The sequence below is a fragment of the Aphelocoma coerulescens genome, chromosome 7, assembly GCF_041296385.1.
Source record: "Aphelocoma coerulescens isolate FSJ_1873_10779 chromosome 7, UR_Acoe_1.0, whole genome shotgun sequence".
Lineage (NCBI taxonomy): Eukaryota > Metazoa > Chordata > Aves > Passeriformes > Corvidae > Aphelocoma > Aphelocoma coerulescens.
In genome coordinates this window covers 12131914-12152499 of record NC_091021.1, presented here as the reverse complement: position 1 = coordinate 12152499, position 20586 = coordinate 12131914, and the positions used below count along the sequence as shown (strand labels likewise).

Sequence of the window (20586 nt, the reverse complement as noted above, 5' to 3'; positions counted from 1 at the left end):
TTGGATGGTTCATGACTCACTCTGAATTTGTTCGTTCATAGTGAGGATAATGTACAGTTGTGTGAAAGTTGTATGCTTCCCGTTGTATAATCTTAAGTAAATATTACGTAACGCCTTGTTCCTGAAAACTGGGTGTTGCAATTCCCTTCACATAAACTAGCAACTTTCATGAAGCTATTTACTGCGGGATGCTAGCGGTGGCAGCTGGAGCTGCTCTCCAAAAGGCCTAAAATCTAAAATTTTATTTTCTCTGCTGAACTAGACAAAAGGCACCTCCATATATGGTGCAATCAGACAACTCCCAGCTCGATGGAGTTCAAAGCATTTGCGAAACTGAGTCATTTTTGTGGTGCTGCTAAAAACAGAGCAGTGGAAGCACAGTACTCTGGGAGTAACGCACACCAAGAGTTGTGCTGTCTTTGGAACTGCAGAGAAAAAAGAGAAAATAATCGCCCACACTAGAATTTGTACCAAGTGACAGCTCTATGTTCTGAAAAAATACTTGTATTCTTACTGAAATTGTGTGGTCAGGCTCTCAGTGTAATATCAATCATTCAAGGGTATTGCAATATCCCCGCTATGAAGATGTAGCTGATTCAGAAGGAAACCAGCTACCTACTGTGAGTTAGTATGCACAACTTCTCCTTGGATCTGTTCCATACAAACAGAGACTTGTACAGGTTGGTACAAGAGGTTTAAGGAGATGGTATGGCTGTGGGCTTATGAAGCATTATTTTTTCAAAAATGGTTGAATGAGTGATTTACAAATTTAAGACAGCCATTGCTTAAGCTACCAATATACTGTTTATTTGTTCCACTTTTTTCTTAATTTACCTAATTTTTATATGCTTATTAAGCAGTTTCCATCTATTTATAGGCAGCATTTATAAACTGTATGCAAGTTTCTTCATTCTTCCCCATTTCTAATTTAAAATACTGCATTGTCTTCATAGATAGGTACTCATGCAGACTAGAGTTGTAAATTAGCATAAATGTACAACATGGAGCATACCAGTAAGATTAGATGTGATTGAGATGGTCCTATATGTTTTGATGCAAAGGGCTTCAGATATAAATCTCTGGCTTGGACATACTTCTTTTGATATGCTTTAATAACAGGTTTCAGCTATTTAATTTTGTAGATTAGTTATGTAAGTAAAAAACCTTAAGAATATATGCCTTCTAAAATACTATGAACTTGATACTCGTCTTTTATGCTTTCATTTCAAAATTAGATCAGGATGAGTGAACTCAATTTCTATATATAAATGGTGTCATTTGTGACATATTGGTGTTGCTTTCATTATTAAAAGGCTTGGTCACTAAGGGAAGTGACTTACTTTCCAGAGGTTTCCTTTTCCATTGGAATAACAGTGAAAGGATTATCTGACTTGCAGATTTTCAGATTTTTACTTGGCCTACAGCTGAAAAGAGAGAATGTATAGAACATCTGTAAAATCAGTTCCCTGTCATACATGTAAAACAGTTTGGATGAATCTTCGAATGTTTTGATACCCATGATGATATCAGTAAATTAATTAGAAGACAAGCATGGGTCCTGAGTACATTCCTTGTAAAACCCCTTGAAGCAAATATTCCTGACTTCAATTGGCCACATGTAGAAAATATTTTTGCACTGATGTAGAAGGTCTAGCTAATAAAAGCTGATCTGGCAAAGGTCTAATCGCAGGATAGAAGCTTGTAGTTTAAAAAATTTTTATGAAGGTTTTCAGGAGAGATTTCAAGGCAGGTTAATAACACAATCAAGGTTATAGTCTACTATTTAAACTACAGGTGCCTCATGTAATGAGAACAGTTATTCTATTATGCTCAGAAATAGGAACTTCAGAGTTAGCCAGTTTATACTACAATGTAGTCACTATTGTATTGGAATTATTTAGCTGCTTATACTTCTCTGTAACACACAAATTTGGAAGATTATGCTAGTGATGTAAGTATCATAGGTAGAATAATCAAAAACAATAGATAAATCACAAATTATCTTTCCAAGGGAGCAAAAATAGCTCCTTTACTACTGAGGGAGATGAGATTGCCACCTGCATTTCAGAAAATGGAGCATCATCACTTTTATTTTTCAGACCTTATGATACAAAAAGAGTTTCCTGACTGTGGTATTACAATCATGTATGTTCCTCACCTGCAGGTGCCACTGCTGTTTGTGACCCTGGTTTTTGCACTGTAAAATATCTATGCTGGTAGAAAGGCTGTTTTAATATGAAGACAGACATTGCTATGGTTACAGTGAAGACACATTTGGTACTATTATTTTAATACACAGGAAATAACTCCATCCCCACGCAGGATTGGTATTATTATACCTGTGAAAGAAAAATCTTTATGAGTACTGTATGTGTAACAATGATGAGACATATTCTACAATATTGGCAAAATATGTTCATCACAATTCGGGTAGTGGCTGCCATCTGGCTATTAAACCACTGAATGATACCACCTTAATTCACAACTGCATAAATTTTACCAAAACTAGTCTAGTCTAACTGAATATGCTTGGTATATTTGCTATATCAGTGAAGTGGCAAGCTTATAACATTTAAATAGACAGATTGTACTGCATGTAATTAACATTAGTAACATAGTAACAATTCTTAGCATAGTAACAATTAACTCTTAATTGTTTTCCTGAACAACCATTGATGCCTTAAGAGGCCTCCTAGAAACAGAGACTAGACAGGAGTAAGGGAATAAAAGTAGGTATTTATTTGAAAGGCCTTCAAAGGTACCCCCTGCAGCCAGAGGCTACTGCCAAGATGGACCCCAAGATGGACCCCAGGTCACAAGTTCTTCACCCTTTTATAAGTTTGGTTCATTTGCATATCAGGGTTAAAGCTTCAGTTAATGATGTAATTTCCCCAAGTTTGCCCCTCCCTTTAGAGGCTTTTGGTTTATACTTTTTGGCTTGGGACGGTCTAAGTGTCCTTGGAGAGCAGGCCTGGAGAGGCTTTGTTATGTCTACCTAGCATGAGAGAGCAGAAGTTAACAGGCCACATGAAACTTCAGTTACACACTAGGCAGTACAGGATTTGAAAAATATGAAAGTTAAAACCTAAGGCATCACCATCTGAAATTCTGTACTCTTAGTCTTGGAACCAGATAGAAAACAAGTAGTGAGTACCAGCCTTTGAAAGTGTGTATTCTGGGTAAGACTGCCTAAGGGACAATAGAAATATTTTGTGGAACAGACCTTGATTTGTTTTTCAGAGAATGATGCAGCTGGATAGGAATGTTTGAGAAAAGGATTAGGCAAGAGAAGTTTAGTAAAATGAATATTTGCACTATGAACAGTGCCTTGAGCAATGTCATACAAAGATGACAAACTCCACTGAACAGTACATCTGCACTCACACAGTAACAGATGTTGTTTATTGGCTCTAAAAATAAAGCTCTATTATAATCTCACTCAGAAAAATTGTGTGTGAATATATATGTTTCAAAAAAAAGATATTTTAGCCATGTTTTGGTAGGACCTTCAACTTCTTTTTAAACCTGCAATTTGTGACAGGATTATTTAAAAATTTCAATTTCTTCACCATGGAAGTACACTATGTAATTGTTTAGTGGCATTTATAGTTTCTCACTTGCTTGTCTAATTTTGCTTTTCTTTTTAGTGACACAGATATCCTGTTGTTTGGATTAAAAAACTATATAATATATCCTCCTTACTTTGTTACTAATGGTATAACAAAATTTACAGTAGGATATTCGGATAATTGTAATTCCTAGTACTGCAGAGCACATATACTGCCCACAGGTCCTTTTCTGCTATAGTCTTCAATCCAGGCATTCTTATAGCACTCCAGAAGCTGCTAAGATAATTTAAGGGATACCAGGACATTTAAAACAAATTACTAGAAGAGACTAGATGTAAAAATAAATAAATCTGTAAATACACCAGAGCAAAGGAAAAAACTGTTCTTTTTTTACATTACAGTCAAGTATGTTGGAAGTAATTTTAGGATAAGGTACAGTTATTGCTGAGTTAAACATTCTACTTTACTAAGCAAAGGTGGCAGCAATGTAATTTTTGATATCTGGATATTATACAGATTATTCTGGTGCATAGTGTCTGCCAAGCTAATTAACTGTTCAATAGGGTGAAGCTTTGGTATTTTCATATACTTTAAAGCAGTCTGGGGCAGTTTTTAAAGCTTTAAGGTAATATTTATTTTTATTTAGAGACATAAGAGCTAAGAAGTCACTTCTAAGAAGTGACAAAGTCATTCATTACCACTTACTGGGAAATAATAGTTATTAAACCTTTAATAATTATGGTACAAATTTTCTCTTAAAAGCAACACACTTCTCAGTTTCATTTAACACAATGTTGGCAGGGCTTGAAAAGAGCTGGTCTGATAGTTTATCTTGCTCTTTAAAGGATGATACAGCAAACCCAAGAGTCACCTTGGGCTGGGTTTTTTCCCCAGATTGAAGCCAGTTAAATTGCTCTGGCCATGTTTCTTGATCCTTCCACAAACGTATAATAACATCAAAGAAACATGAGTTTGCCTGTGACAGACTTTAATATGCATATTATAAGTACAGAGTGAGCAGCAGGCTTATGTATGCTTCAGCTTATGATTAGTAAGTATTAAGTTGTCACATTTGATCTTCAGTGATGGCCTCCGTTCTTCTTTGGAGGAAACAGTGCATATTCAATGCCCAGAGCTATGACGAAAGCTGCAACTCCCCACTTGAGTCCCCTAGTAAAGACTTCTGTTACGGTGATAGGTCTTGCAAAGCCACCCATATATCTCCAGACTTCATTACTAGAAGGAAAATGAAACCAAAGGAAAAAAGATCAGTGGAGCCACTGTGACATACATTAACAGGAATATATATATAAAAGAATGATGAAGGTATTTCAATTAGATAAGACACTGAGGCATGTTCTGTCATTTAAGTATCAGGAGTTACAAGTAAAGTTCATGATATGAACTCTAACCCTTACACATGTAACTTGAGATACAAGTATTGCCAGCAAACAACACATTTATAGGAACAGAATCACCTCTCCAAAATCATGTAATTGTAGTCTTCTGTTTTTACTCTGCAACAAATCAATGCCCACTAGCACTTGCATGGATTGGACTAACTACAAAGGCTAGTCACTGTGCTAGACAGTATGTGGCACAGTCAAATCTTACAAAGAAAGTTTTTCCAGACATAGTGCCTGAACACTAAGATGAGTTATCTTTCTGTTTCACAATATAACGCTTAACCATACAAGAATCAGATGATTTAAAAAAAAAAAAGATCAAAAAGATGGTGTTTAGCTTGTACAGGGTATGTACAAACCTCACACTGTTTTGCCTTACTGTTTTCAACCTACATCATTATTGAAACATTAGTCACTGCTCTAACTGACTACAAATACTTATTTGTAGCACAACCAGTGTAATCTATGGAGATGGGTGTAGTTTGTCTGTTGTAAGGACTCAACAGACCTTAAGAAAAGGAAAGGAAAAAGAAACACGCAATAAAATAAGAACTGTCATTGTGGTAGAAGATATGGGGGTTTAAAACAAGGGGGACAGATATTTATTCACAGATAATCTTGTCCAGATGGATTTTGTGACTTGGGATGAAACCATATTGGCATGGAAGAGTATCTTCTAGGTGCCAGTAAAAGGTCTAATTGATACAGACAAAGTTTCCAAATATTAAATACAAAATAAAAATCTTTGGAAAGATGTCATATGTACATTAATGTGCATTTGGCATACAGGCTAAAAGCAGATTCACTGTTAAAATGAACTCAGCATACCAAAGGGGAGGGAGCTCTAAAGAGGGTTACTTTGTCAAGACTTGTGGTGCAAGACATTAATAATACAATCTTCTTCCAGACTACTGAAGCAAGTAACATGATACTTTAATTTCTCATTTTTTAAGGAAGATTGGCATGATACCTGTACTGTCCTATGGAATTGAAATACTACTTTATGTAAAATTTTAAAAGTTCAGAAGGAATCATCTCATGCTTTGAGTTTGACTTTGTTCCTTATTTGAACCCGTGATTGGTTCAATCCCCTTCTTTTACCAGAGAAACAAGAGTTTTAGTTTATCTTTCAGGGGCAATAAATATTACAGTCTCTTTTCCAGTGTGTTGTTTTGCAGCACTTCCTGAAATTGGAAGTACAGGCACTAACGGTCAGGTTAATTTACACTAAACTTACAATATTAAACTGTATCTTCTTTTTTCCTTTCTTAAATGGGAATAAGCCTATTGCTTGCTGAAAATAATTTTGTGTGAACCAAAGGGAAAAAATCTTATGCTGCTTGCACTCCACAAAAATAGAGGCAAGATAAATGTGACACAGGCCTGGAAAGTTCATTAAGGGCTGATATTTTGAATGGTTCCCATCATCATTAAAAGTATGTTTTACTTTAGGCTTACGTCTTTAAACTATTCCAAAGAAAAGAAAAAAGTGCTGTCAACCTCAAACTCCTCTAAAGGTTATAGCATAAAACAACTTTTTAACAGATTACCTATTTGCTCTTCCATTTTTCTTGTAATGATTTAAGTGAAGCCTTTTCTATGAAGACTCCTGGAACAGTTTGCTCATGCAACTTTTCCTTTACAGAAGGGCCAGACTACTCAGCACAAAACATTTGGTATTTTTATTCCCCAAGATGCAAGGGTGGTTGAACAAAGTATTCCATAATTCATGATGTGGGAGAAACACATTAAGCCCCCTTTTAACAGCTGCCTAAATATCTAAAAAGGAGGAGATATTAATTGTCGAGTGGTAACATGAGAAGTAAAAAGCTGATTCTCCATTATGTCATTCACAGTTAAATGCAATTCTATCCTGTATACATGTACATTTCTTCTTTCCAGATAAAGGCCTCCTGTTGTATATGAGGAATCCTATTCCCACTCAGAATGTCAGTGCAAGTTCCACCATATTCATCAAGACCTGAGGCACACAATCTCTTTGCAGAGGAGGACAGGCTTATTCACATGTGCAGACCTAATACTACTTAGTTGTTTTGGTAAATGAGGTATTGGTCATTGTGCCTGATCTGTGTCAGCATGAAACATCACAAAACGCGAGGCTGCCTCGCAACATGTGGAGACTGGTCAAGGTGATGCAAGGTGTGACTTTCATGCAAAAAGTAAACAAAGACTCAACTGAAATTCTGACTAATTTTCACTGAAGAAAGAATTATCTACAATGACAAGGTCTGGTTGATGCTACAAGATGACACATCAAGATGATTTTTGAGGCTCTTGCACTTACCGAGCCCATGGATCCCTCAGACCCCGTTTAGCCAGCCTTCTCTGCACCTCCTCTAGTGGAGTTCCCTCGACCTTCCACTGCCTGTAGTCAGGGAGTTCCACTTTGTCATGGCCATGGCCATGGCCGTGTTCACTTCCATGTCCCATGCCTACAGGAAAACGTCAGTTTGTTACTTTGCAGAGAGCATCATCTTATTTCTATACACTTGCTAAGGTCTCAAGAAAAACCTGAGAAAAACAAAGACTTGGCTCTTCAGCTCCTTTTCAGCTGCCTCCAGTTCAGTCAGATATACCTGTGGCAATCAACAGTTCCAGGGTAGATGGGTGGACAAGGAGATGCACCTTACCAGTCGCTTGATGAGGCTGAAAAATATATGCCTTATTTACATACACACTGGAGAACTATAAAAATATTAAGTTTCTCCTTAAAAACAGATGTGAAGGTGAACATTTTCAGCAAGATCATGAAGGACTGGAAGAAAATGACAGCTTTTAAGGCTCCATTTTCACAAAGCACCTGAGTCTTCTTTGAGCCAAGGTTTCCCATTTTAACACATATCAGGTAGCAAAGAACAGATTTACTGTCCTTATATTTTAGAAAATTGACTGGAATGCAGAACACAGCTTCAAAGCCTGTAACTTTTGAAGATGACTGCAGGCCGTGGAAACAAGCAAAGATTTCGTTGCATGAGGAAACTTGGAGAGCAGCATTAGCGCCGTCATTACCCGAAAAGCTCCCCCCAAATTAGACCCCAGGCTCCAACCTTGTCATGGAAACCCAAGGCCTCTCTCCTACCAATATTCACTTTTTACAGGAGAGGAGGTTATGCCCTGTCACGCACACGTCGCGGCCAGCGGGCTGCGCTGCAGCACCAGCCGGGCGCTCTCTGCCAGAAGAACCAGCACAAGCTGTGCCCAGAGGTCGCACCGAGCGGGGCCGGGAGGGCACAACCCGGAGTGACAGCCACCCCCACTTCCACCCCCGCCGCCGCCTGCCCTGCCCGCACACGGATACCCCGGCGGCAGCAGCACGGCCCGGTGCCGGTGCCAGCCCCGCCCGCGGTACCTGCCCGCTCCGCGACCCTGCTCAGGACGCGGCCGCCACCCGGAACCGGAACCCACACGAGGACCAGCCGCTACGGGAAGCGCGGGCCAGACACGCAGGTTCCGAGAAGCTTCCGTTCCGGCTCTTCCCGCTAGCCTGCTGCGGACACGGAGGCCCTGGAGCCTCTGCCAGACCCCCTTCCCAGGCCGCTCCCGCCCGCAGCGCTCCCGCCACGTCCCAGGGGGGCAGACCCCGCACAAGGAACAGCGGCGCCGGCTCTGGCCGAGGGGTTGGGGGGAAGGAGAAGCGGAGCGGAAAACGGCCAATCAGTGCGCGGCTTGTTGCGGGGGGTGTGGCCCAATGGGCGGGCGCGTTGCTGAGGTGCGGGGCTGGCGGTGGCTGGAGGTGGCGGCGGAGGAGGAGGAGGAGAGCGGGGTGAGGGGTGAGGGGCCGGCGGGGCCGGCGCCGGGGGTGGAGGGGCTTGGGCCGGCGCCGGGAGCGAGCATCTCCCGTTCTTCGCGGGCAGCCCGTTGCCGTCTGTCGCTGCCGGTGGTGCGGGCAGGGACGGAAGCCCCGCAGGGTCTGTGCGTGCGGGGGCGCGAACCGTTCTCAACGCTCCCGCCGCCAGCGCCGCTCGCTCTCTCTCTCCTGTCCCTGCTGCTCTGCTCCCTCTCCTCTCTCCCCTTCCCGCTCCCTCTCCGTTCGGACGGTGGCCCCTTCCCCGCGGTTATGTAAGCCCCGGCCCCCCGCCCTGCCCGCGGGGAGCGGTGTCGGGGCCCCGGCAGTGCCCGCTCGCTGCCCGCCTTCGGGGCGCGCTTCGGCACGGGAAGAAGCCGGGGGAGAAATCGGAGCTGCTCGGGAGCCCGGCTGGCGCCAGGAGCCAAGTTTTGGTTTTCAGTGGGTACGTCTTAAAAGAACATTGGTGTTTGTTTCCTTAGGAGAAGTGGGGAGACATCCCGAAATCCTGGAAGTGCACTGAAAGGTAAGTGAAAGTGAAGAATTCTCTTGATAGCTGCTTCTTGAGTGAGGTGGTGACTTGGTTTCACTGAGTGCTTGTGTTGGGATCTCGGCGTTTTGCATGCTGTGGCTATGTGACTGTGAAGTGTCAATTGCCTTAGTATCTGATTAATTAAAATTAGTTTTATGTTCATCAAACTTGAGCACGTAGTCTACTTCATCTGAAAAGAGACTGGTAAAAGTTAACTACATAGTCAGTGACTTACGAAGACTTAAATTATTCTTCAGTTCTATATAATACAATAATATTTCTTTTTAACAGAATACATACTGTTGTATTAATTTTTGATAGTCTTATTAAAATGAGAATAAACATCATAGCATGGTGCTGGCAGAATTTTGGGATAGACTGTAGTGCATTTTTTCTAATATATTTTGATGGAAGTCTACTTCTGGGTTTCAGGGATTTTTAATGGGGTATTGGAAGCGCGTGAGAAGATTTCCAGGAGGAATGCCATTATCATGTTATTAACAGTGAAACTGTTCTAAATAGAGTGCCATCTGTTTAATCCAGACTGCCTCAGTCTGGTTTCAGCATTGAATGTTTTTCACTGTGAGATAAAGTCTGGAAGATTCAGAGCAGTCTTTTTCAGGGTGAGAAGACGCATTTGTTTTTCTATAATGTATGGGGGGATGGAACTGTAGGAGGGCTCTTTATTTGTGAGGTGCTTAAATCCCTGTCTTTCAGAGGATGCAGTTCTGTCATCGACTCACAAAGTATTTCTTGTTTCTCATTGTGGCTGAAAGTTAATGTTTATGTGTCCAAAGTCCAGTGGTGCTGAGGAATGTTGATATATTTCTCAGAATTTTTTTTTCGGTGACCCATAGACATGTCAGATACCAGATAACCTTGGTTTTATTCTTTGAGAGAAAGATACAAAGTCCTAGTTTTATTTATGTTTGGTGCTTTTTTTCCTTATTATTTGTTTTGGGGGGTTGTTTTTTTTGTTTTTTTTTCTTCATGGTGCTTGGAAGCATGCCTTGAGTACTATGCACAAAACTATGCTGGTATTGCTGAATCTGTCACCAGGGACATTCAGTTCTGATCACAGAGTATTGGCTTTGTGTGATCTGTTGTGCGTGAACAGAACTGTAGCAGAGGAGTGCACTTGGCAGGATTTGTCTTCAGGTACACCATCGCTTTCAAGGTTTAACAAGGTTTTGAGTAGCTGTTTTTGCCTTCCCCCTCACCCCTCAAGTACATAACAACTCTTGATAAGAAAAACTGTGTGCAGTCAGTTGATCTGCTCTACCATGTTTTGCTTCCTCTATTTCTTTTTCTTTCAGTATGGACCATACTCTTTTAAAAATAAGACTGCAAATATGAGGGATGTGATATTTTGGGAAAATAGTAAGCTCTTTGATGCTGTATCTTCAAGTAAGTGAGTCTGCATAATTCCAAGAGGCCTACAAGTGTTGCTACAACATATTTTGAGATGGAAGTTTTGCCATAATTAGAGTGTCAGTCTGAAGAAATCAATAGTATGCACAAGGAAATAACATTAGAGAAATTTTCATTTTGTATAGAAAAACCTCAACAAACAAGTAAACGTCCTCTAGGAAGGAAAGGTCATTGAAACTCCATGTACAAATAATCAGTCCTTCTTGTGATTTATTGAGTTGGTTTTTGGTTTTGTTTTGGTTTTTTTTGGTATTCATGGTGGTGATAATTACTGCAAAGATTAAGTGTTCTAGGATAGTTATGTTAGCATCTATACAGCTATGCTAGTTATGATTTGCTGGGATTCCTGCTTGTGTTGTTAGGCGAGAGGAAGGCTGCAGGGTTTCTTGGATAGCTTTCAAAAGTCCATGTTTCCAGCAATTTATGTTGCTGTGCATTCTGAATTAACAGATTGTGAGATACATTATAGGTACCACTCTTCTCTGCCTGTGCATCCAACAGTGTTTAGTGGTATCCTCTTCATAATTGTTTTCTGGAGTAGAGAGCTGTGTGACTGACAGTGACTTGAAGTATTTTCAGTTTTGAGATGACAGGAAAGGGTTGTGGGTTTTTTTTCCCCCTCAATATCAGAATACATATTTGAACTGCTTATATATTGCATCTTTTTTCCCTCTGAAATTGCACGGTACTTCCCGTGGTGTTGTATCAGTAGTTCAGTTATGTCATTGGAAGCCTCTTGTCATTTGAATAAAATGGTTAATGCTGCTTTAATTACAATAAGGATGGAAAGGATCTTTCTTTAGTCCACCTTGGTTTCTTTGAATGCTTTAAAAAAAAAAGGCTATGAATGGTGGGGAAGGAAATTATCTTCTCAGGCATCATTAGAGAGCTAAATATTTTATGGATAGTATCACAGTCCCTGTTTCACCTCTCTTTTAGAGAAGTGATGGGCTGGAGCAGTAGTCTTAGTTTCTTTCTGTTTATGGTGTTTGTTTGCTTGTGGGCTGGTTTTTTGTTTGGGGTTTTTGTTTTTGGGCAACCCAAAGACCATTCTTTGCAGGAATAGCCATACTGGTCTGATCTGTTACTCTCTCTTGAAGTCTAAAGCTCTGAGACCCTGGAATGCGACAGGACCATTGTTTCAAGTTCTGCTTGTCTGCTACAGCTGAGCAGGTGCTCATTTGACAGCAGGTGCTTTACTCTTGCACTCTTTTCTAGAATATAAGGTTACTCCTTAGGTCAGCTCTCCCAGTCTCAGTGGGGATGATGCATTGTATGGATTCTTGTTTCATGGATATACTTAGAAAAACTTTTGAGCCCATGTATGGTTTTTGCAGCTACCATGTTTTCTGTCAGTAAGAGCTGCACTTTGTGTGGTGTCAGTAAGTCATTCCTCGGTTCTGTTTTGAATCTGTTATCTGAGAACTTCATGTGATATTCCTTATTTTCTGTATGAGGAGAGGCAGACCAGTTTGGCTCTTTACCAAGCAGTTTAATATGAGTTGAGAATCTTGAAAGATTGGGTAATATGTTCACTCAAAGACTTGTCCGGGCTGGAAAAGCCATTACTTTTCTTGATGCTTGTTTCCATATATTATGATATGAACAAATATCAGGAAGTGAAGGTGGAGGCTTCCCCAGCTGAGTCTTCATGAAGGGCATCTGTGCCATCGTAATAACCATTAAAGAAGTCCCTTTCAGGGAAAATTTATCTGAGCAGAGACAGTCACAAGTAGTACAGTTTGACTTGCTACTTCAGTCAGTTACTTTCATTTCCAAACACAATTGTGAGAAGTAATTCTTGACTTACTTAATGCTATTTTCTACAGGGTTTTTTTGAGTAAGGAAGTAGTTTGGGTTTATGCTGGAAGAACTAGCTGTAGGTAAAATGACAAGCTGGTTGAATTTTTCTCTCTGCACCTTTCTTGAATAATTCCTGCTTCTAATAACAAGACAAATAATTCAAGTGCCTTTTTTTAACTTTAGTCATAGGACAGATTTATGGAGTGACTCAGTGGATCTCCTTATTTTGTATAGAATTCTGACTTTAGTTTCTAAACTTCAAATAAAAGCTCAAGAGGTAGGAGGGGCACTTCTGATGAAATAAAATATAGTTGTTTAGGAAAAACCTACTGTATTGCCAGCAGTGCTACAAAGAAGAGAACATAAAAACCAAGATCAGGGACTGGGTACAATAGTATACAGTTTGCAGACTGTTTCAATACATGCTGCAGATTATCCATAATAGTAAAAGCTTTTTATTGTATGACGAATGGCCACACAGCAATTTTTCTTTCTTCTCTTAGTGTTACATTTTTCTATCAAATATAGTGGATTTGGGCATAGGGTTCAACAGATGTTTTATTTTTAATCAATTCAGATGATTTGTGAAAGACAGAAATACAATTGGCAAGTCACTTTTTTGGTCTTCCTTCATTGTTTCCTGTTCCACATGCAGTCCACCTTGCCTCTGGTGCCCACTGCCTATGTCAGATCTGCTGCCTTGACCTCTTGGTGTGAGTCCGTAGAGAAATACAGATTTTATGTTCAAATTTATTAACTTTGCCTGAAAATAGAGAGCCAGAGACATTTGGAAAGAAATGCTGCTAGGGTAGAGAAATAAAATGTTAGGTGTATAACTACTGTAAAGGGGTAAACTATTTATTTATTTATCTCTTAGTAGTGGTTATCATTGCTAGCATTTGGCATTGAAAAATGCCAAATTCTCTGGCTGTGTAACACTGTTCAGCACAGGACCTGATGGAGATGGTTGGTGCAGTTTAAATCTGTTAAAACACTCTTCGAGGAATTTATCTTTCTGTGTATTCTGTGGGGTTTTTTTTCTACAGGACAAAGTAGTTAATGACATCTCATTTTATATTGTATTGCTACACAAGCGTTCGGCTAACATTCCAGAAATCCTAAGTGATTTTTGCATGTAATCTCCATAATTTAGCTAATCTTACTGATGCCATGAAGATTTTTGCCTTTTCTTTTATACCCCTGTTATACCTTTTTTACAACTTCTGTATTCCTAGTGCTTTTTGCCTACATTCTTGGACTTGTTTGTCAAGCTAAGAAACTAAACATTTTAGAAGGTTCGTAGTTAGGGATCAGTGTGCCCCAGACCCCAAGGTCCTCTCCAGAACACATTCTGTAAACTCAGATAGAACCATCCAGGGGAAGGTTCCTTGGGGAGGGGGGGCTCACTTGAGCCTCTCATTGGGGAATCTTTGATAGATATGCTAATTGGTAAAACCTATAATGTTCTACCCAATGTTGGGGGGGGACAGATACATACTCGGTGGGGTGCATTTTGATGCATATGACCTGGACGTGTGCACCTAAGGATCCTTAAAATAAATACCAAGGTAAAATCCCTTTTCCCCTTCTAACCGTGTATGACTCTTGATTTTAAGACCAGGAAAAGGCATCATTACTATGTTTTTGTTTTAATTACTGTGATTCTTGAGAAAACTGAACCGGTTAGATCTCCTGTAGTGGTGTCTGCACTGTGCATGGTTCATGAGTTCTTTAAATAGTTACACATTGCTGTTCCTCTGAATTCTGCTAAACTGAAATGTGTGACATGGACATTTGTGCAGACTGCATGACTGCAGTTTGCTGATTCATACAGGGTAAAATTGATATGTCTGGAATATTTTTCTCTTTCCATTGTTAGTAGTTTATAAATTTTAAATTGTAGTTTTATTTAGGGTCTTCCTCCCCTCTTCTGCCTTGGCTTGACCCATATGTGACCTGGGGAAATGATTTGGCATCTATCTGGAAAGACAGTGAGAAAATTTAAAAGAATAATCTTATTTTTCATGGCCATTCAGCTGAGAAGATATTGGATTGAAAGATAATGAGCTGAAATATGTGTAAAATTTGCTTGCGTTTTTTCCTTCCTGTCTTAATTTATTTCCTTTTTATTCAAATAGTTTGGATATTTCCGAGAGTTCTGGTGTCTGTTTCTTCACATCTCCTCTTCATATTTTCTACTTTGTCTTTTCTGTCTCCTTTAGGTTTGAGGATATCTTGAGCTTGAGGAGAGGCTGGAGAGCAGCCCCTCTGGATGCCTGCCTCTGTTCTGATTTGGAATAGGGCCACAAGGTAGAAAAATTGATTTAGAAAATCAAATAGTTGCTTTCCTAAAGTTACTTTCCTAAATATCCCAAGCACCAGATCTTGGAGACACATGGGCGTAAGTGTAGCAGCTTTTGTTGTAGAAGTAGCTCAAGTTAGCTTGTATCTGTAAATTTGAATATTGTATGTCCTGCATGTAAAAAATTAGCTAGAATTTAATTTTTTTTTTTTTTTAACTTGAACTTTGTGAAGCTGTGGTATCTTATGACCAGTGTGACCCATGTGTAAGCTACAGTGGTGTTTCCACCATCCCCTTCAGATGGTGTGGTAGCAGTGTTGTGATGGCTGAACATGAGGGTCAATAACCTTTTAGACAAGATGTGTTTCAGAAGGTAGGAGGCTTTTATGTAAACTTAGTTATAGAGTGGGTGGGGTGAGCAATTTATCAAGCACCCTGGTACATGCCATCAGAGTAGGGCAAAGAACAAAAATCGAAATGCTCAACGTTGAGTTTTGATATCTCTTTATTACTCTGGGTTAGAGGTATACTTTTTTGAAAAGAATACTTGATGCTTCAGCATGTCACTGTGGTTCCTCATGCTTTAGGTTTGGAAGCCCACATCTAGTTAAAAAAGGTAATTAAGGAAAGCTCCCTACGTAGAATGGTTGTTGTACTGGTCTTTAGTATCTGCATGTAACAACAGATGATGTCAGATCGCTTGATAAATGTGGATACCTGCTGTCAGAGTTTTGCAGATGAAAATTATTCATTCCTCTGGAACAGCTGAAGTAAGTGCTAAGATTCACATACTTCTGCAAAATTAAGGTTAGAGTTTGAATTTCCAAACTTCTGTTGTAACCATGTTGCTTTGTTAGAATATGTAAAACTGAACTTCAGTAGACAAAACTAACACTCGTGTTTGTAGCTAGAACCCAGTCTCTGTAATACAAGTCTTTCTTTGTACAACAGTGATAGTATAAGAGTAAAAGGGAGTGTTAATGTATTTTCAAACTCTTCATATTTTAATGACAGCAGTGGGAGAGACAGATGATTGGTTAAAGTCCATTTACTGTAGTGAACTTACACAAGAAGTGATTGAGGAGTTTAAATGATAGTAATGTGCTCTTTTACATAGAAGTGTAAGGCATGCTGACAAAGGATTTATCCCAGCAAAAGCTCGTATTTCTTTGTGTAACAGTGGAGAACTTTCCATTGCTTTTTTTTTTTTTTTTTTTAAGATGTTTTTTTGAGCCGAAACAGCATAGAGATGTAAGCTAAATATGGACACAGAGGGGAGAGCAAGGGGGTTTAGATGTGGAATGGAAAAATTACTAGATCCTTATGCCTGTGGGTTTGGTTTTTTTAAAGATACTTCTTTCTTGTTCTTAGCATAGAACAGGCCTTAGATGAAATTGCTGAGTTTCCAAAGCTGCTTCTAGATTGTTAATTATGTATTCATTCTGTTTGATAGTTATGTAATAGGCAAACCACCATACCTAATGATCTCCAATGTTGCATCTGTAGAATAATTTTAAATAGTATCATCCTTAAGCTTCTAGAAGTTACTAAACTGTATCTGGGAATTTCTTGGGAAGAGAGATGCTAATTTTGTTAGACCTCATATGAGCTGTTCTGATAGCTTTCTTAATGTTAATGGACTGCAGCAAATTGCAGTCCAAATCTTGCCATGTCAGAGTGGCAAGAGCTACATGAGTATCTCTAAAACAGTTATGTGTTACCTATGGACATACAAATAGAGATCGCAATCTTGGACTGGAGCATAAGTTGAATGGAAATAGAAAAACCTAGAATACTAGATGAATTTAAGCTAAGCATTCATAAACTGTATATCTGCACTGTTTATTTTCATAGACATCCTGTGACAGCAACCTTTCCTTAAAATCACAGGTGTCACATGCATTGCATGATTTTCCAGTGAACAGGAAGGCTAGGAGCAGGCTACTGCCTTTTCTGTTTGCTTAGATCGGTGCATCTGCCAAGACATGTTTCATGTGTTCTGACTCTCTGGCTTTGCCTTCACTCGTGTTAGTGTAAACACCACAGGAGTTTGAGAAGCTTCTGTGTATCTGTTGAATAAGAAAACTTCCTAGCTTGCATTTTATTTGTTTGGGGGAGAAGGAGAGAACAAGATTTTCTTTCTCCTCACTACAATTTGGGTTAGAGGTTGAGACAGCAAATAAAAATGTTAAAACTGTTTAGGCATGGCTTGTGTGTGTGTCTCTTGAAGGACCAGTTGCAGAAATGACTGAGATGCTCTCTTGCTTGTGCAGGTATTGAGTAGGCTTGGACTATGCATGGTCATGTAAGAACAATTGCTACCTTCAGAATATGCAATTTTCTGCATCAGTGGTGAACATACTCATGCACTCATTCCTTGTACGTGCAGAAGTGAAACCTTGTTGGGATAGTTGCAATTTGAAACTTTGTTGGATTTGTCTCCGCAGCCATAGAAAAATGTTTTTGAGGCATCTGGGTGTTTAAATCTTTGAAATGGTATCTGTGTTCCACACATACCTTGTGTTCCAGGAATCATGGCATTAAACTCTTTGAGAGAATACATGCTTTGTTTTTTCCTCTCTGTAGGTTAAATCCCTTCAGTTAGCTGCAGGTCTACTGCGGTTTTTCACAGTTAATGTGTACAGTTTACATTAACTTTGTAATTTTTTTCCCCCTATCTACTTCAGTGTTTGAGTAAAACTTAGGATGCTAAGGCAGAAGAATAAATGTGCAACAGTGGGATTTCATGTTGGTTGTGCACTAAGTCCTAATCAGGTTAAGATCATGGATGGATTCCAGACCAAATTAGGGGTCAGGGGCCAGTACTAATTGGCATTGATGCTGCTGAAATTGTGTAATTGAGTATTGTGCTGATTGTCACAGTGTGTTTTGTGCCAGCCCTCCACCTCCCCAGCCCCCTTTATTTGGCAACTTACAATTTACTAAATGTTCAAAGGTTAGTTTTGTTATTTTTTCTGTGCCTTTTTTCTCAGACTCGCAGGTTGTGGTCTGTGCTAAAGACAGAAAACTAGGTAGGTTCAACACACAAAAAGTAGAAGGAAGTTCAAGAAAATTGAAGTACAGTGCCTGTATATATTAATTTTGTCTAATACATGCAGAAAGCTTAAAGATCTCTTGGTCAGTGGGGGAGTGGGAGTGCTATGCCTTTTTCTTTTTTTTTTTTTTTCTCTTTTTTTTTTCTTTGTCAAGTGCTGGGAAAGAGCTGCTTCAGCATAGTTTCTTGTCATTTTACTGAAACATTTTGCAGGAACCTTATCACACTTGGCTGGTGGAGATGTGTGTGGGTGTGATGGTCCATTGCCCTCCTCTGCTCATGATACTCCCATGATTGCAACCTACTGTATTTGATGGCTTATTTTGATAATAAGCTTTTGGTCTTGTGAGAGAGAGGAGGGAGCAAATCTTAAATGGACATTATCATGCTAATTAGGAAACCTTAATCACCATGTTGTCTGTTGTCAGCTCTATCAAGTTTTGATGTATTTCAAATTAATATTCCAATGGGTAGCTTTTGAAAGACAAAATATCTCTCCTACAGGGAAAGGATGCAGGCTTTGCTTGGCTTTATGCAGAATTGTAGTAGTAGTTATTGCTATTTCTATGAACTGCTGGGGCATCTGCTTTAGTAATGTGTGCTGACTTTGAATAGATTGAAATGATTATCTCTTTGTCTCTGTGAATGCAGACTTTAGAGCTTTCTGAAATACGTAAGGTTGCTATGAGTAAATTCTGCATGTTTATGCATATGCGTTGCATCTATGGAAAATGGAAAAGGTTTTTATTAGCATTTCCTTTTTTTTAGCAGGGGAATTTTTGAAGTTGCCATCTAATTGGTTTTAATAGTTGAAGTGAAACAGATAGAACTGATTAGGGAACAAAATCGTTAAAATATGTTATGAAAATCTTTTCAAAGTGCCAGTTGAATAGCTGGCAGATAAGGGAAAAAGCACAAGGATTTTCCCCCCAAGTATGAAACCCTTGCTGCTCACAGATAAGAAAGAATTATGGTGTAATCATCTTAACTTGCAAATCTGCACATAATTGCAAATACCGGAGTGTTAGGACTGGGTTTGTATTTTGTTCAGAACAGTTTCTTCATGTGATGAAGGGGTCACATGGGGACTGTGTGCGTTGGTTTTGGCTTGTTCTTGGTGGCTTTTTGTTGTCCTGGTGGTGTGGTTTTTTCCCTTTGGTTTTTTTTTTTTTGCTTTATACCTGATCAGCCCTACTTTTGGAGAAGTTACTCCACGTTCTCTCTGCAGGTCCATTGTACATTCCAATGACCTCAGTACTTCTAAACCTTCTGTCTAAGTTGCCCTTGAAAGACTGTGTGTTTTGTGGAGCAAGCTGTATGAAGGGTGTTAGATGAGTATATATATTACTTACACCAAAAATGTATAATCTAGCACTTTCAGGTGCCTGGTGCTTGAACTTTAGTAAATGCTGCTGATCCCTATCAGCACAATTGCATAGGGAAACAGAACAGGCTTTTAATTAAACTCAGGCTTTGATTAAAAATTTTTGATGATGTGTTTGAAGAGAGTGAACTGAATTTGCTCTATGCCAGTATAACTAATAAAAAAGTAAAAGATCATAAATGTTACCTAGATGGGCAGTACCTGTAAAAGATTAGAGAAACTATTTATATTTAGTAAACTATTTATGTTCATGTGGGTGTATTTCTATTTGAAGTAGATGTAATATATGGAATTTCTCAAAGAAGAATAATGTTGCAAAAAGCAGTAGTATGACTCCTAACAAGTTTGCATATAAGGCCATCTCTGCTGTTTTTCCAAGGTTAATTTATTCTGGGACCTTGAGGAGAGGAAAAGCACTGCTTTACCAACTGCTTTTGAATTTTTTTTTTTTTTTTAGCAGGAAAACTGTTCAGTATTACAAACAAAACCCCAGAGTATCTCTGTGTATGGATGAGGTTATGTAAAACCGGCTGAAGATTAGAACATTGAGTACTCAGTGAGTTTTTTTTTGAGTGCTAGAAAATGTGTTTGAAAACCTGGAACATTGTTAAATTAACCATCTAGACATAGATTCCATTCCCCTGTCCACGCAAAAAAAGCTTGAGGAGGCATACTCATGAAGCTTGCTGTGTGGATTTTCAATGCTGCTTGTTAAATCTGTAATTTCTCATAATCTTGAAAGACTCACATTTTCTGAATATGTATTGGGACAGTATTTGACAAAAAACTTTTAATTTTGTTCAGGCTATGAATAGAAAATATGTATGAAAATAGTGTGCATTTAGTATCTTTCTCGTTTCAGTAGTGTTGGGGGGAGGAGGAAAAAAGGCTGTGTATTCCAACGGGAGTCATCAAGCACCTGTGGAAGGCTGTTTTTGTCTCTGTTTTCTTTAGTTGTTTTTGTTTGTTGTGGTTTTACACTGTTGTAGTGCTAGGTTTAGTTTAGCAGGCTGCAGCTTTCCCTGAGAGCTCAGCGGAGCTGCTCAGGGCAGTGCGACCATTGTCGCCCTCCTGTAGTCTTTTTCGGATGGCTCTGCACTCTTGCTCCAGTAACTATCAGCTTTACAACACAGTGACGGCAAAGGAGGCGAGAAGGGTCTCCCCATGAGGGTTTCAGCGGACCTTTAATGATTACATCTTGTCCCAGCGACCCCCAGAGGCAGAGAGACCTCGTGATGCGGGCGCAGGGGGTTTTGTCGGATGGCAGGGGCGGTACATGGGCGGAGTTGGGGTGCAGGA

General features: G+C 39.5%; 2 protein-coding genes across 9 annotated transcripts in view; one reads left to right on the top strand and one right to left on the bottom strand.

The window, feature by feature from the left end:
* Positions 1-4540: 4540 nt before the first annotated feature.
* On the bottom strand, positions 4541-8433 carry NDUFB3 (NADH:ubiquinone oxidoreductase subunit B3). 3 transcript variants are annotated; one of them, XM_069022142.1, is made up of 3 exons: positions 8346-8433; positions 7281-7428; positions 4541-4805 (listed from the first exon to the last, which is right to left on the bottom strand). In XM_069022142.1, exons 2-3 carry the CDS (start codon positions 7424-7426, stop codon positions 4649-4651), a joined length of 303 nt encoding a protein of 100 aa, XP_068878243.1. In that variant the 5' UTR covers positions 7427-7428; positions 8346-8433; the 3' UTR covers positions 4541-4648. The 3 variants fall into 3 exon arrangements, with proteins under 3 accessions (XP_068878243.1, XP_068878245.1, XP_068878244.1); XM_069022144.1 differs by lacking the exon at positions 8346-8433 and adding an exon at positions 8295-8319; XM_069022143.1 differs by lacking the exon at positions 8346-8433 and adding an exon at positions 7508-7653.
* A 285-nt stretch (positions 8434-8718) lies between these two features.
* Positions 8719-20586, top strand: part of LOC138113618 (hyccin 2) — a 69474-nt gene continuing 57606 nt past the window's right edge. Inside the window, exons 1-2 of one of the 6 annotated variants that reach the window (XM_069022135.1) lie at positions 8719-8759; positions 9263-9306. The gene's annotated coding sequence lies outside the window, so the exon portion shown is untranslated. Of the gene's footprint in view, positions 8760-8818; positions 9307-9799; positions 9936-20586 lie in introns of those variants that run through there. The other 5 variants (XM_069022136.1, XM_069022137.1, XM_069022139.1 and 2 more) reach the window with 5 other exon arrangements.

Bases quoted from the DNA above. Each gene is read 5' to 3' on its own strand.
- NDUFB3 (XM_069022142.1), bottom strand. From the start codon at position 7,426: ATGGGACATGGAAGTGAACACGGCCATGGCCATGGCCATGACAAAGTG. The intron at 4,806-7,280 runs GTAAGTGCAAGA...TTTTCCTTCTAG, and splicing joins CTGAGGGATCCATGGGCTCG to TAATGAAGTCTGGAGATATA.